This window comes from Ipomoea triloba, chromosome 9, assembly GCF_003576645.1.
Source record: "Ipomoea triloba cultivar NCNSP0323 chromosome 9, ASM357664v1".
Classification (NCBI taxonomy): Eukaryota; Viridiplantae; Streptophyta; class Magnoliopsida; order Solanales; family Convolvulaceae; genus Ipomoea; species Ipomoea triloba.
The window spans coordinates 506,512-523,839 of NC_044924.1; the positions used below are offsets into that span (position 1 = coordinate 506,512).

General features: G+C 41.1%; 3 protein-coding genes across 3 annotated transcripts; 2 read left to right on the forward strand and 1 right to left on the reverse strand.

The window, feature by feature from the left end:
- The first annotated feature begins 2,178 nt into the window (after positions 1–2,178).
- On the forward strand, positions 2,179–2,478 carry LOC116028944 (auxin-responsive protein SAUR50-like). Its single transcript, XM_031270800.1, has one exon. It carries the CDS (start codon positions 2,179–2,181, stop codon positions 2,476–2,478), a length of 300 nt encoding a protein of 99 aa, XP_031126660.1.
- A 10,161-nt stretch (positions 2,479–12,639) lies between these two features.
- Positions 12,640–13,560, reverse strand: LOC116030318 (auxin-induced protein 6B-like). Its single transcript, XM_031272538.1, has one exon. It carries the CDS (start codon positions 13,558–13,560, stop codon positions 13,114–13,116), a length of 447 nt encoding a protein of 148 aa, XP_031128398.1. The 3' UTR covers positions 12,640–13,113.
- A 1,722-nt stretch (positions 13,561–15,282) lies between these two features.
- Positions 15,283–17,315, forward strand: LOC116030045 (amidophosphoribosyltransferase, chloroplastic-like). The gene has a single exon (XM_031272146.1). It carries the CDS (start codon positions 15,384–15,386, stop codon positions 17,103–17,105), a length of 1,722 nt encoding a protein of 573 aa, XP_031128006.1. The 5' UTR covers positions 15,283–15,383; the 3' UTR covers positions 17,106–17,315.
- Positions 17,316–17,328: the final 13 nt, after the last annotated feature.

The window sequence follows — 17,328 nt, forward strand, 5'->3', positions numbered from 1 at the left end:
GGGGGGGGGGGGGGGGGGGGGGGGGGGGGGGTGCTGGGGCCAAGGGTAACATGGTCTTCATGTGCTCACACAGGAGTCTGTGTCACCATCACCTGAAAGAACAAATGTGATTGATTATGAGTGATTAGTTTCTTAAGATCACTGCATTTTGGTGAGGAGAACAAAAAGGGCGCAGAGTCCGTTATATCTGCACCCACTATTCTGTTCTCATATGATTTATCAATAATAAATCATCATAATGACACCAGTTAAATCACTCAATCATCAATCTACTTTCAGTAGTTCAAAATTCCAATTTTCAGCTACACAATGCATCTTGCCCACTCTTCTTGCATGTGCTTTGTGTACTTGTGTTTCCAGCTTGCATCTGTAATCAAAGCAGCAGATCAATCAAGAAAGTGACTTCTGAGCTATTATGCTGGTCATTTGTCCCACCAGCAATTTGTACAGCATTATGTGGAAAACTGATTATTGAATTAAGTGATACGTTTTCTGACGTTGGCATTCGTATTCGCACTTGGATGTCTTGAAAGTATGTGTGGATGGGAAATTTTTTGTGAATGCACTGAAAAAGACCTTATTAAGGTATGATACAGAGTGAAATTAAGAAAGAGATGACCATTGCCTGATGTAAGTAGTAACCAAGTTAAAGCATTAAATTGGTTTTTAGCCTTTCTGAACTCTTTTCTGAGCCTTAGAACATGCTATGAAGATATCATGGTGCTCCTTCCAGGAGGGTACCTTTCTGGCTAATATTATTGATTCTATTCTACATTGCAGGGATTCTGCTGTTGTGGACTTGTGGGGAAGGGAAGGGGAGGACCACATTGTAAGTATCAGGTAAGTTTTACTGATTTGAGAGAATATCTTTACAGTTTGTTGAAAGGGGTTTATTTGAATTGTATTTTTTATCCAGATGAGGTTATTGTTTGGACTGTATAAGAGCCACTCAAACTGAAATGTAGATATTATGGGCAGGAGAACTAAATTCTTGAGAAAGAAAAAGGGTGTGGAGATGAGTTAGAGACAAAATGTTGGAAATGGGAACAAAAGTATAATCTGAAAGGTATGGTGTTGGAGATTGGACACCAACCTTCCCAGCTGTGATAGCTCAGTTGCAGAGGGTGGTGCCAAATGTTGCATTAAATTAACTAGAGATCTAAAATTTTTCCAAATAATGTATAAATTTTTAAGAATTTTTATAATGTACCATTCGAAAAGATAAGTGTTAAAGTGATTAGTTTAGCCAGGACAAATAATTATTATACATTTTTCTTTTTGTTTATTACGAGTGGGAATCTAAAATATAAGAGAAACACCCTTATAACGTTCAATGGAACTGTTTTAAGTTTAAGGATAAGAATTTACCTTCGAACAAGATCTTTTGAAGGGACAAAAGAGGATTTTCAATCAACTACAAGCTTTAAGCATGATATATTGAAGCTTTAGTTAGAGGGAAAATCAACAACCCTATTATGTTATGTGTGATATGATTGATTTATTGTATCCTCTTTTATTTTTAGTAGCATCCTATAATTTATCCAAAATGGAATTAGATAAGGAAAGAAAATATGAAAAGACTAAGGAAATTTCGGTTGAAAGCACTGAGAATCCAGGAAATAAGAAATAGGGCCCCCATTGTCATTAGGAGAGGCAACAAAGAATGTGGATCCCATTGTGCATTGGGCCTTTGGCCCCCACTTACATGCATGAACCCCCACCACCACTCACCTTCCCTAATCTTTCTTTTCTTTAACTTATTTTCAAAAAACTTTTTAACATCAAGTAAAGTTCTTGATTTAATTTAAATATAAGTGTCTTTAGATGAAACTTTCCCTCAAAAAATTCTCACAATTGTCTGATTTTAAATGAAATGTCAATTATCTTGTGCTCTAGTGGCACGGAGTGACTCTCCCAAATATGAAGTGATTGATATGAGGAGTCAGTAGTACTTAAAAGAATTTTTATAATATTTTCCTGAGATCTATAAAAAATAATTTTTAAAAAACCATATATCCTCTGCTTTTTTAATTTCTTCCTCCATAAATACCTTCAATTCATATCTACTTCACCCCACTCCACTGGTCTTCACATTCTTGCTTGCATTCTTTCTTCTCATTCACTTCAATTCCCTAAATATAATATTCCAAAATCAATAAAATAAAAAGAAAAGTGGGAATGAGAAAATCAAGCAAGCTTCCTCAAGCTGCGGCTCTAAAGCAGATTATCAGACGGTGCTCCAGTCAGTTCAAGCACGACGGCGACGGGCTTCCGGTGGACGTGCCGAAAGGGCATTTCGCAGTCTACGTCGGAGAAAACAGAAGCAGATACATCGTACCAATCTCGTTCTTGGATCACCCCCAGTTTCAATGTCTCCTCAGACGCGCCGAAGAAGAGTTTGGATTCCACCACCAAATGGGCATCACCATTCCCTGCGACGAGATGGCTTTCCGATCTCTCACGGCAATGCTCCGGTAGACTCACCTCCAAATCTATATTTATATATCTGTGTGTGTATATGAAGACTTCGCGTGGAGAATTGAAGATGGCTGCTTAAGATAAAGCTCTGATTTGATCTGATCTACTGTGTTCAGCTTTTATCTTTTTTCAACGTCTTAATTGCTTCGCCGGAGTATATTATTTTATTTGCTTGTAAGTTGCAAATTTTGCCGAGCTCATTTTGGGTCAATCACCTCTAATTTGCTCGGCTGATCCCATTTCATGTTGTTTATGGGTTCTTCTTAGTTTGTAAAAAAAAAATGAATTTTTCCTCGCAGGCCAGGGGATGTGTTTCAACCTACAATCACTCCCGGCCTGCGAGAGAACTTGATTAATGTAATGCCTTTTTTTGTTTTGTTTTGTTTTTTTTTTTTTTTTGAAGAAATTAATGTTATGGTTTTGGCCTACCTAGTAGTTGCATGAAAGCGGGCAAACACCATTTTCTGCATGAAAATTTTCTCTTTATCACATTGATCACAGGAAACCACAAACATGCATGCACATAGTCATGTATACGTAGTTACAATGTATTTATATGCATGTCTTGTTACTGTAATACTAATTTGAATTCAACTCGAGTAACACCATACCGACAAAATTTGACTCGATCAGGATAATATAATTGGCGGATCAGAGGAAGGGGAGGGGGGGACCATGGATATGAGAGGGACAAAGAATACTGATGCTTAGGGTCTAGGGCTGGTCCTGGATTCCCTCTGAATGCCATTATTGCAATGGCGACTTCTTTTAGTTTCAGCCACAAGTCTGAAAAATGCAATGTATGCATTCAAGTTGCATCCAAAACTACTTGCCTATAGTAACCTATCTTCAGGGCTGTCCATGGAGTAGATGGGATACCAACTTATCTTTAATTTCCTCTATTCATGCATGCTATTGCATTCAATTACTCACCCCCTACCCCCCACATCACACAATTCTCATCTCCTCCGGCCTGCTCTCTAAAATATCCCTTTCGATCAGTTATAAAAAATATAAACTGATTTACCAATTACAAAACAGACTTCACTCATAATTACAAACTTTAATATTTTATAAATTTTAAAAAAATAATTTTTCTACAATATTTTGCACATGGTATGTCAAAAGTGACATAACAGTGATACATTATTTATATATTATTTATATAGATAGTATTAAATGAAGGTAGGTTTGAATGAAATGTCCGGTCCAGTCATTTTTTTGTAAGGCTCTATACCTATATATATATATACGGATATGCCTTACTGGCTATACTAATTAGTGGGAATTAATTAAACGTACGGAAACCTAACGGTGACGGAGAAGTATAACTTTAATTTCATGCATGCACGAAAGATGTTTCAACAAAATTTAGGCAAGGTGGTAGTACTACGAACGTACAAAGAGACCGTTTAACCTCCAAATGAATGAATTGTCGGGGCCAACAACTATTATAGCTAGCTACGAAATTAATTTTAAAAAAATGAAAAATAAAATGGTCATCTCATGATCTTAAGTTCATGTACGGCTCATAATTATTGATGGGTTTTGGATCTGATACCGTCCAGCCCTTAATCATATACTGGATGGAATGCAGATATGAATTGTCTGGTTGTCTCTCACTAAAGCTGGTAAACCGACGAATTAGATCAGAAATGCTCCAATAATAAATTATATACTCCGTATTTATTATTTTATACCAACAAAAAAAAAAGTTATAAGCGAAGGATAAATGGTGAAAAAACAATTGCTTTTGCTATTAAACATGTTTGTAAGATCATGTTATCTCTTTCTTGACAACATATACAGTATTTATACATTTCAAACAACCTTTGAGCATTGTCAATATCTCTTAATTTTTCACGATTTTTAGAGTGCCAATTAGAAAAAAGAAAAGAGGACAAGAAAAAAACGAGATTTGACAATCTATCGTGTGCTAGACTGGTTTTGATTTGATAATTTGAAGGTACAAGACCCTAACACAAAATCAACTTGGGACCAATATTGATTTTTTAAAAAGCATATTAAAATCAATTTTTAATGAATATTTAATATAATTTTCATAAAAATAATTGGCGATGCGACGGATTAGACAGACGAAAGTGAAGTTGATGAAGGATTAGACGGGGTGAGGGCCTACGGAAAGCCCAGTGGAAAGTGGAGCAACATATGCCATCTGATCAATTATCAAAAGAAATTGGGTGCGGGCCGGGGCCTTCGGGTCAAGTCAATTGCCCCAAATTATGTGTACTGTTCGCCATCATTGATAAGACCAGCACGTGTCAATCCATAAACTACTACATCATGTCTTGCTAACTATAGAAACTACCCATTTCTTCTACCTACCCTATGTTTGCTCCAATCTATTCATTATTTTTTTCCCCAAACAAACTTATTATCTTATCCCCTTTCTTTATTTAGATGAATTGCTACACAATTGCCCTCCATGTCCCTTCAAAGGATTGAAACACTAGACCAACCATAAATATTACCCAAGTAAAAAATTCCTTGGAGTTGAGTAGGCAAAAATGTTGATGGATGGGGTATTGTGTTTAAGCTGTAAGCTTTGTAACAATTGATTTTCGAGTCTCGAATAAAGCGTTTTGCTACAGTACTTCCGAGCTAGATGAGAGGAGGGGGGGGGGGGGGTNGGGGGGGGGGGGGGGGGGGGGGGGGGGGGGGGGGGGGGGGGGGGGGGGGGGGGGGGGGGGGGGGGGGGGGGGGGGGGGGGGGGGGGGGGGGGGGGGGGGGGGGGGGGGGGGGGGGGGGGGGGGGGGTTCAAGTGTATTAAAAGGGCGACATTTAAAATCAATAATGGCTAAGATTTTATGAGATTTTTTTTCTATAATAAGATAATTTTTTTTCTAGATTTGAAAGATAATCTTGTAATTTTAGTAAATAGTTAGCGACAAATCTCGACTTGATTGGGCGAAGATTTGGTGATTAGAATGTAAGAGATTTATTTCTTGTTGGACCGTGCACTTGTACCGTGTATAAATACCCTTAAAAAAATGAGAGATAAGAGTTTTGAATTTTCCATGGTTAAGGCATTTAAAGAGTTTTTTCTTTAAGTTCTTGTTCTTTTGAGGTACTTTTTTCTGGTAATATAGTTCGAGCAGTTGTGTTAGTAGTCATAGGTCGTAAAACTAATAAATATATAAGATTTTATTGTTCAAATTTAGAAGTGAGCAGAATGAGAGTAACTGATCATTCAATTATTCCAAAGATAATTACAGATAATAATACACAGCTTCAGCTCCTACATAATAGGCTTAAGACTAGCACTCTAAGATAACAGCTAATACTTAGTCTAGTATATGGTAACATCTAATACATGGTCTAACACGCCCCCTCAAGCACAAGGTTGGAGGGCAACAACATTGAGCTTGTTTCGCAGAGCCGTGAAGCGAGCAGCTGGCAGTGGTTTGGTGAAGATGTCCGCCAATTGGTCCTTCGTTAACACAAAGCTGACCTGAAAATCCCCTGAAGCAACTTTATCACGGACAAAATGATAGTCAATTTCGACATGCTTGGTCCTCGCATGGAACACCGGATTGGCACACATGTACGTGGCGCCAAGATTATCACACCAGAGCGTCGCTGGGTGGCCTGTGTGCAATCCTAACTCTTTTAATAATGAAATGACCCAGGTAACTTCAGCCGAGACATCAGCCAGCCCCTTGTATTCGGCTTCAGTAGAGGAGCGAGCCACAGTCCTCTGTTTGCGTGATACCCACGAGATCAGATTAGAGCCGAGAAAAACAACATAGCCACTAGTCGACTTACGGTCAGTGGGACACCCTGCCCAGTCAGAATCAGAGTAGGCGTGAATGGCAGCTGTAGAAGATGCAGTTGATGAGCACAAATAATGAGTGTAAAAGGGTGTAATGTCGTTCCGCTGAGGATTGGTGTTATGGCACGAAATTGTATGAATTACTAGGCACTAGAGTATATGAATTTATAGAATCCAAGTAACAAAGACTGAATGATGTGGAATAAAAGAAAACAATTGATTAGGATGTAAACTATATGGTAAAAGTATGGGCCAGATTAGGGGGATTGTAACCTTGATGTTCTAACAAGCTCAGGATTAGGGAAAGAATAATTAACCAAGGGATATATGGGCAATGCACAGAAGAATTCTACTCAGCTACTTTCATAATCAATAAGAGAATTAGGCTAAGATTGCCCCACTGTCGTGATGCATCAATCATAACCTTAAGCACTTAAGCATTGTAAGCCCCCAATATTACCTCTACTTTCATAGCAGGAAAATTAGGTTGAAATTGGTAAGGCTCGAGGTCTCTATCCAACTGTCGTTGTAATGAATCCCTCTCCTAGACTAGCAATTAATTCTGGCCACAAACCAATAACTAGTGCAGAGAAATCCCCAAATCAACATAAACCCTAGGCAAAAGATTCAATCCCTTTATGCAATTAATTACCAATTGAACATCAAGATTAACAATGGATCCCTAATCCAAACCCATAAACGAACTACTCCCGCATGATGGGAGTAAACGTAGCAAAGTAATAATTAATAACCATAAACATTGCAAGAAAGTAATAAAGGAATAAGAGAACTTAACTAATAAAGAACAAATCCAATCTTCAATCTTTGATTCCAATCTTGAAATAAAATAATCTAATGTAAAACTAGTCTAAACTATGCTGGGGAAATATAAACTAAAAGCTAGGGTTCTCTAAACTATGCTGGGGAAATATAAACTAAAAGCTAGGGTTCAGAAAACTATGCTGGGGAAATATAAACTAAAAGCTAGGGTTCAGAACACTATGCTGGGGAAATATAAACTAAAAGCTAGGGTTCAGAACTCTGTAATGGGGAAATATAAACTAAAAGCTAGGGTTCAGAACTCTGTAAGGGAACCTCATAAACTAAAAGCTAGGGTTCAGAACTCTGTAAGGGAACCTCTTTTAATTGTAGAGAATATGTCAAATATATAGGAGGTAGATGGGCCTTGGCCCATTAGGCAACTTCCAATTCTTTTCTAACTTGTATTCTTCCTTGTAATTCTCTTTCCTTCGAGAACTTGTCCAAAATGCTCTAATATTCTTCCTTTGTTGTTCCTTGTGGATAAATCAGCACTTGGACAATATAACACATAAACAATTCCCAATTTCACTAGGATACAGAAAATAACCTTCAAAACAACTAGAATAAGGGGTGAATAATTGTACAAAATAGCATATATCAGCAGTCAGGCGGAGTCCGTAGTCCATCGTGCCTTTCACATACCGTAAAACCCTCTTTAAAAGCCCCCAATGTTCAGTCGTAGGAGCATGCATAAACTGACACAACCGGTTTACTGAATATGATAGGTCCGGTCATGTTATAGTCAAATATTGAAGCGCCCCAGCCAAACGCCTATACTGCGTAGGATTGTCAAAAACATCATCTGTCGGAGTTACCGCCTGTGTCACAGATGCCGGAGTGGCTAGAGGTTTGCAGTCAGTCATTCCGGCCCTTTTCAACAAATCCCCCATGTAGCGTCGCTGAGATAAGATCATACCTTCAGGAACTGCTAAGGTCTCAATGCCGAGGAAGAACCCTGGCGTCCCAAGATCCCGTATCTTGAAAGCGAAGGATAGACGTTGCAGTAGAGTGTCAATCAATGTTGAGTCATCCCCCATCATAATAATGTCGTCGACATACACAAGCAAAAACACTCTGGAAGACCCCGCCGCATAGTGAAATAGCGAAACATCGATTTTGGAGGCGGAAAAACCAGTGACGAGTAAGAAGTCGTGCAGTCTTTTGAACCATGCCCGAGGGGCTTATTTCAGACCGTACAAGGAGCGTTGTAGATGGCACACATGGTCAGGTTGAGCTGGGTCCTCATACCCGGGCGGTTGCCGCATAAAGACTGTTTCAGCCAAGTGCCCATTCAAAAAGGCATTGTGCACGTCTAGTTGGCGCATAGTCAATCGGTGTGAAACTGCATAAGAAAACAAAAGGCGAACTGTAGTCGGTTTGACTACAGGACTAAACGTGTCGAAGAAGTCCTCGCCAGCTACCTGGTTGAAGCCTTTGGCAACTAAGCGAGCCTTGTAGCGCTCGATAGTTCCATCGGCCTTGCGCTTTGTCCGGTACACCCATTTGCACCCAATAATGTTCATGCCTGGTTTGGGTGAGACCAGAGTCCACGTGTGATTGTGAAGTAAGGCGTTGAACTCTTGGTCCACAGCCTCACGCCATTCAGGGTGGCTCACAGCTTGTGTGTAACAAGTGGGATCCGGTGTTTCAGTAGCAGCTGTTAGCGCATGAAACGACTCATCCGTGCCTTTAGTTATATGACGTAGGCGCATAACATGTCCCCGTGGTTGTGTTTCTGCCACAGCACGCCGTCTGCGCGTGGGTTGTGCAGTAGGTGTGCGAACCGGTGTAGTGGGTGGCACTGCCGCCGGTGTAATGCAGGGCACAACCGCCGGTGTCTAAACTGGGGCAACAGGACTGGAACCCCAGGGCTCGGGTAACCTCCGAGGGAGTGTTGATTCCTGCACAGGAGTAGAAAAAGGGAATACTGTCTCGTCAAAGCGGACATGGCGGCAGATATAGGTTTTCCCAGTATTTAAATTTAAACAACGATATCCTCGGAAAGACGTAGGGTAACCTAAGAATACAGAAGGAGCAGACCGAAACTCTATTTTATGACGATTATATGGCCTGAGGTGTGGGAAACAAAGACATCCGAATACCCGTAGGGACGTATATGTGGGTGGGGTTTTAAACAACTTATAGTGAGGACTATTGAATTGTAGTGCTGAGGATGGTAACTTGTTTATAAGGAATATGGCGGTTTCGAAAGTTGAATCCCAGTGTTTTAAAGGAACTGAGCCTTGGGCAAGTAAAGCTAACCCGGTTTCAACAATGTGTCGATTCGGGCGCTCTACACGGCCATTTTGTTCATGTGTATAAGCACATGATTGGCGGTGCACAATCCCAAGAGTTTGGAATAGAGTATGTAAGTGGCGATACTCTCCTCCTAAGTCTGTCTGGATTGCCTTGATAGAACGTAAAAACAACCGTTTTACCATGGCACGAAAAACATTAAATACTTTGTATATATCGGATTTTACACTGAGAGGATAGAACCAACAAAAACGACTATAGTCGTCAACAAATAACACAAAGTACCTAAAGCCATTAGAAGAAATAACAGGCGCAAGGCCCCAAATATCTGAATATACTAAATCTAAAACATTTTTGCTAGATGTATTTATTCTGTCTAGCGGGAAACGAGACGATTTTCCCAACTGGCATGCTGAACACAGATTGGGCAAACTTGATTTATGTGAAACCACGGGACAGGACTTTAAGATTTGCTGCAGGACGCGACTGTGCGGGTGACCAAGATGTTGGTGCCAAATGGCGGAAGGAGCCTGAGTAGTGAGGTATGCCGAATGTACTCGGGGAACTGAAAGGTTGTATAGGCCACCCGAACTGGAACCTCTAAGCAGTATTGCCTTGGTTATGCAATCCTTGACAACAAAATAATCGGGATGAAACTCGAAGAAAACATTATTATCAATTGAAAAACGATTAACTGATAATAAAGAGGCAGATAATTGGGGGACATGCAGTATATTTTTTAATTGCAGAGATTTGGAAACTGAGGGAATTGAAGCAAATCCAATACGGGATATACCCAGACTACTACCGTTACCAACGCGCAGGACATCTGGCCCGAAGTATTCCTCAGACTGCAACATCATGGTCGGATCAGGCGTGGCGTGTGATGTTGCACCGGTGTCCGGTAGCCAGGACGTGACCTCCGCCGGAGTAGTGCCATCTCCGCCGACCGCCAAATTCGCCTGCGCGAGTGGCTGCTCCGACTAGCGTCTGTAACAGTATACGGCCGTATGGCCATGAGAACGGCATATTTGGCACCGCGGGGAGCCTCCTCGACCACGGCCCTGGTTGCCGCCGCGGCCTCCACCACCGCCGCGCGATTGCCCATGGCCGCCGTGACCGCCGCCGCGGGTGTGTCGTCCGCCGAATCCATTGTCGCTGTTCGATCTCCTGTTGCGACTGGCCATCATCGCCGTTGGAGAGCCGGCTGTCAGCACAGGAGCGGCCGCATAATCATCTGAATAGATGAACTGTTGGGCTTGCAGGCAATCCACCAACTACGGGATGGTCACTGGTTCGCCGGAGACCACAAGTGACGCTGCCGTGGATCTGAACTCCGGTCTGAGCCCTCTAAATACATAGAGGTTTTGCTCATCCAACGAGAGGTGACGTCCTGCCAACGCCAAGTCCTCGACAATAAGCTGTGCACGACCCAAGTACTCCGTCGGTGTGGAATCGCCTTGTCGGAGCGACTGGAATTGCGCGAGGAGATTCAGACAGCGGGCACGGGTTGAGGAACTGAGAGCCGCCTCGATTGAACTCCAGACTTCTCTCTCCGTGGAACGACCGACGGCGAGGTACATGACTTCCTCGGAGAGCGACGCAACGAGCATGGACAGGATCGACTAGTCCTGTTGGACCCAGCCGGCGTATGCCGGATTCGGTGCTGATGAGGAAGCGTTGTCGGATGCAGTCCCGGTGTTGCCAGAGACAGAGGACAGAGTCGCCGGTGGCGGGAGCATGGTGCCGTCGACATACCCGAGAAGACCTTGGCCTTTGAGGAACGGCACAAGTTGGGTACGCCAAAACAAATAATTCTGTGTCTTCAGTTTGATCGACACGAAATGATGTGCAGAGGTGAGGGAGTTTGGAGTGGCGATGGGAGCCGGCGCCGGTGTGGCTGCCGCAGAAAGGGTGCGCTCGAAATCATTGCCGGCCATTGTGCGTTTCGGGAGAAAAAAGAGGAAAGAAGGCCTATCGCAATTCTGATACCAAATGAGAGTAACTGATCATTCAATTATTCCAAAGATAATTACAGATAATAATACACAGCTTCAGCTCCTACATAATAGGCTTAAGACTAGCACTCTAAGATAACAACTAATACTTAGTCTAGTATATGGTAACATCTAATACATGGTCTAACAAGCAGTATAAAATGCACAATTTCAAACTTTTCCGTACGTAATCGACATTAAGATGTAAAATGACGATGAAAAATATAATCACAAGCTGTATTCCAACGACATAAAATAAAATGGATACGAGTGGAACAACAATATCTCCGTTGGTTGGGATAGGGCGGTGCATGCAAACCTAGCTAGCTAGAGTTTCCTACTTTTCTTACATACAACATTATATTGCTTTCCAGTACAAGGTGACAAACTGATGACAAATCAATTATGTTTTGTCGTTAAAGTTCGCATCCCACTTGTTTACGCCTTTCACTTTAATTTCATTCCATCGTTACTTTCCGTAACCAAATTGAAGTTAATTTCTCTCCTGCAACATGCGCCACTCAAACTATAACCCTTTCATTTTTTTCGTTACGTTAATTAATCATCATTATTATTGCATGCATAATGTATTATATTGATGTCCATTATATTGACGTTTACATCATATCCACCTAGCTTGCATTGGTTACACATTTATTTTTCCAGGTTGCAAGTCTCTATCTCTCTCCCCGCCTCCCCCAATATCATACTCAAGTCTACCTTGTAAGTAAAATTTTCTATTTTTTTTTTGAATTGAATAATTAGTTAATTACGTATGACATTGACAACAATTTAATCTCGTATATAATAAGTAATTGTGGAGTAATTTTTTTCTGAACCGTTATCGAAATATCCTATTTAATAACATCATCAACTTGACTAATGTGACTAGTACTACTCAAAAGTTCTTTATAGTTTATATTATATTCATCTCCCATTTTCAACTTATTTAATAGTTATCATCAATTTGGCTAGTGTGACCACCACTCAATAGTTCTTTCCATTATTCATCTCCCATTTTCAACGTAACTTTTCATTAAAAATTATAAAATATTTTTAAATTTATAATTATTTTTGAAAAAATTATAATATTATTAAGTTATATTTAAAATATGATCCAATTACTTTTGGCAAATTAAAGTGAGGATAACCCTAGTTAAATTGATCGAATTATTAGTTTGATAATTACAAAGTTTCATGTTCGACAGCCCGGGTGGAGTTCTACTCAATCAATACAATTATGAATAACCTAATACAAATAAGTTATGATTTAAGGTAAAGTGAGGAAAGATAGGCAGGAAAACATATTCAAGTTCATTCTTGCTGTCTTTGATAATGACATTAACCCTATCAACTACTACGTTAACATTAACGTAGTAACATAAGCCTAACTCAACACATGCACTCGATCAAGCTATTATTGATTAATCGATCATCATATACAAAGCTAGCTTCCATAATCACCGACAAAAGAGAAAGGCAAAAAGGGAAAAGTAGAGAAATACATACTACACGGCCCTACGGATTGAGTAGAACCGGAAAAAAAGGCTGAAAAGCCTCAAACATTACTATTACACACATACAGTCCAATGGATGGACTAGAAAAAAGATGATTTCTTCGATCATGTGTAAACCAATTGAACTCGGGATGACTGAGTTGACCCGCTTTGCCATCTCCTTAGCAAAAATATAATAATCAGAGAAATTTAGAATTTCGAATTGGACTCGCCGGAGCGGCGGATCGGAGCTTATTCGCCGCCGGTGTATTCACGTACGGAGCAACGGGCGAGATTCGGCGAAAACATCGAGACCGTTGTGGTATCCGACGAGGCATTTGCAGCGGTTAAATTCACCGACCTTAACGGAGTTACTGGAACGGGGTCGAGAAATGAAACGGAGAATTTCCTGGAACAAAGATTCTTCGCAGGGAATAGCGAGGGGGCCTTGATGAGCGAACCCGTATTCCTCGGCCGCCTGAGCCAATAGCGTCTTCAAAATGGGATGGTTCAGGTACGTGGCGCGAACCACGAACCTCGTGTAACTGCTAATTCCCACGCAGATCGCCACGTGTCCCTCCGGCACGTCCGCCGGAACAACGCCGCCGCTTCCATGGGCTGACGAACACGCCGCCGCTTTCCTCCGCCACTGCAGGAGCATCTGCCGGATTCTCACAATGTGGCGGATCTTATTGGATTTTCTGATCCCTATTGACATCTCTCTTCTCTCAAGTGTAGTGTATGTGAATTCAATCCAAGGCTCTTAAAAAGGCCATGACAGACAGCCAAGATTATCCTCGGATACGTGAAAAGGCCAAAGTATCCTCGTATTTGGAGATATTTACATAATCTTTTTGTGGGGTCAGTTTTCTTATTAAGTTTTGGTGAAAGAACCAATGGCTTAGTGACATGAATAGATTCTTTCAAATGGAAAGGTATGGATTCGATTTCTAATAATCACGGTATTGATTCTTTGTGCTTGAGAGAGTAGTTATAAGCAGATACTACATTCAGTACATTGTAACAAGTTTTGACTTGGGTTCACCTTTCATACTGAATGTTCACAATTTACCTACTGAATGTTTATAATTTGAATTGTGAGTTTGTTTGTTTTGTGTTCAAAAAAAAAAATAATTTGAATTGTGAACATTCAGTATGTAAATTGTGGTGGACCCGGGCCCATGGTATACTATTAACTAGATTCGTTATTTGGCCATTTGGGTAATTTTTATTTTATTTTTATTGCAAACCTCCTATTGAGCTTGCCTAAATTTTATGGTTTTACTTATTTGGGCTGGGCTGACATCTGAAAATATGAAAAGTGATATGGGCTTGGTTTGATTATTTGGGCCTAAAGTACATAAGACAGGGAGTTATTGGGTGAGCAATGGCGTATGGTGGTCCTCTCATACTCTCATAGCATAGATATGGTTGGGTTTCCTAGCCAGTTATTTGTAAGCCAATTCTCTTGGTATCAAATGGATTAAACCTCACTTTCATTATAGGCCAAATGCTGTTGTTGACCTCTTAGGCAGCTATATATATATTTTTAATTTTTAAATATTATTGATGGATACCCTGAGTGGGGCACTCAACCTAGAGTCTCTCAATATCTAGAACGCGCTGATCAATCACCTTTACTAGTGGATGGGCTGAGTTCAGTTGTCCACTGGCCCACCTAACATAAACGATATGGTCGTGGTGTCCGACCGGGAACGGCACTTAGAGGCAGTGAAGCAAGATTTTTGAAGATCTTTTCCGGATTTGGCGAGATACTTTCTTATTTCATATGGTAGTATTCATGGTTGTTTATACAGTTTAAGTAACCTTCCTAAAGTCAAATATGTTAAGATCTTTTGGTTTTCCTTCTAGAGGTTCATTATTATTGTATAAATACTCGTGTGGTCACATTATAAATACTTGAGATTTTTAATACAAGCACAATTACTCTATCTCATCACTGTGAACATTTTTATTTTATTATTTCCTTTGTTTTACAGTTGTGTTGGTTCGCCGTCTGGCTACTTCGCGACTATAAAACCAGCCAATAACGTCTAATGTTATTGACGGAACCAAACCATTAACAAATCCAATTTAACAACATTTCATTTAAAGATCCTAATCAATTTGCACCTATAATATTCTAATTACTTGATCTTTAAAATTGTAATAAAATTACTTCTCAAAATGGTAATCGAATAGATAGGACATATATCTCAAAAGGTCAAACATTTATTAGATTTCGTAATAATATTAATAATGGCGAAGAATTTTACTAAAGTTATAAATGCCGGGTTCGAGAACCCGAATTTATTCCCGAAGAGACCAAGTCTTTTTAGAATTGGCATTGACTACGATTCTCCCAAACTATTGGGCGACGTGTTAAAGTTTGAAAGAGCAGCCAATCATCGCTGTGAGATTAACGAATCTCACCAACCGTCACTTTACCTAGGACGCGAGTTCTCTTTAACATAAAACGACCATAACCTAAGCCCAGCAATTTTGGCTATTCATAGTCCATCAATACCTCGAAGTTCATCCATGGCCGCCGCAGCTGCTTCCAGTTTACCTGCTCTTTCACCCGTTCGTGAAAAGTCGTTTAAGCCCTTCTCTTTCCTCCAGAAAACCCTAGCAAAACCCTGCCTTTTCCCCTGTTCTGCAACTCGCAAATCCATCGTCACGGCGGCGTCGAAAAATCCCATCTCCGATGTCGTCTCAAATAACGGAAATAGCGATTATTTCGCTTCTCATTTCGACGACGATGGCGATAACGACCATCTCCGCGAAGAGTGCGGCGTGGTGGGAATCTACGGCGATCCGGAAGCCTCGCGCCTCTGTTATCTGGCCCTTCACGCGCTTCAACACCGTGGCCAGGAAGGCGCGGGCATCGTGGCGGTTCACGACAACGTTCTCCAGCACTTTACCGGTGTTGGCCTGGTTTCCGACGTGTTTAGCGAGTCAAAACTCGATAAACTTCCCGGCGAATTGGCTATCGGACATGTAAGGTACTCTACAGCTGGCTCTTCCATGCTTAAAAATGTTCAACCTTTTGTTGCCAGTTATAGGTTTGGGTCAGTTGGGGTTGCCCACAATGGCAATTTGGTAAATTACCAAGCCCTGAGAGCTGAGCTTGAGGAAAGTGGGTCAATTTTTAACACCAGCTCTGATACAGAGGTAATTCTTCACCTAATTGCTATATCAAAGGCGAGGCCTTTTCTTCTTAGGATTGTTGAGGCGTGTGAGAAGATTAAGGGGGCTTATTCTTTGGTATTTGTGACTGAGGATAAATTGGTGGCTGTGAGAGATCCTTATGGTTTTAGGCCACTAGTGATGGGTAGGAGGAGCAATGGGGCTGTGGTGTTTGCCTCAGAGACTTGTGCTTTGGACTTGATTGAGGCCACATATGAGAGGGAGGTTAATCCTGGGGAAGTGGTGGTGGTGGATAAGGAAGGGGTTCAATCACTTTGCTTGATGACTCATCCTGAGCCTAAAGCTTGCATCTTTGAGCATATTTACTTTGCTCTCCCAAATTCAGTGGTTTTTGGCAGGTCTGTTTATGAGTCCAGGAGTAAATTTGGGGAAATTCTTGCTACTGAAGCCCCTGTTGAGTGTGATGTTGTGATAGCTGTTCCTGATTCTGGGGTTGTGGCTGCACTCGGTTATGCTGCGAAAGCGGGGGTGCCCTTTCAACAAGGGTTGATAAGGTCCCATTATGTGGGAAGGACGTTTATCGAGCCTTCTCAAAAGATTAGGGATTTCGGGGTTAAGCTCAAGCTCTCGCCTGTAAGGGCTGTATTGGAAGGGAAAAGGGTCGTGGTTGTGGACGATTCGATTGTAAGGGGAACTACTTCGTCCAAGATTGTTAGGCTGCTAAAGGAGGCAGGTGCAAAGGAGGTGCATATGAGGATTGCCAGCCCTCCCATTATAGCTTCTTGCTATTATGGAGTGGACACCCCCAGTGCAGAGGAGTTGATTTCCAATAGGATGACTGTGGAAGAAATTAGGGACTTCATCGGATCAGATTCACTCGCTTTTCTGCCCATTGATAGCCTGAAGAACTTGTTAGGCAGCGAATCTCCAAATTTCTGCTATGCTTGCTTTTCCGGGAAGTATCCAGTACAGCCGAGGGGCAAGGTGAAAAGGGTGGGCGACTTTATGGATGATGGATTGAGTGGTAACATGGGTTCCATTGATGGAGGATGGCTACAAGGAACTAGAGTTCTGAATGAGAAGGAAGATGAAAAAGTCACAGTTGAGTTTTAGTTGTTGTCTTTGTATTTGAGTATTAGCATTCCATTCTGCTAAATTTACTGAATTTAGAAGGTTAGAAGATAAGATATAAACTGCAGATTGGATACAATTTTGGATATTACATTCCCTTTTCAGTGTGTTTTTAATGTGGTGGGTATAAGTCCTTACTTTTCCATTAGTGGATCAAAATTGAATGAATATATATATTCTTGTTAGCCTCAAGTGTTACATGTAG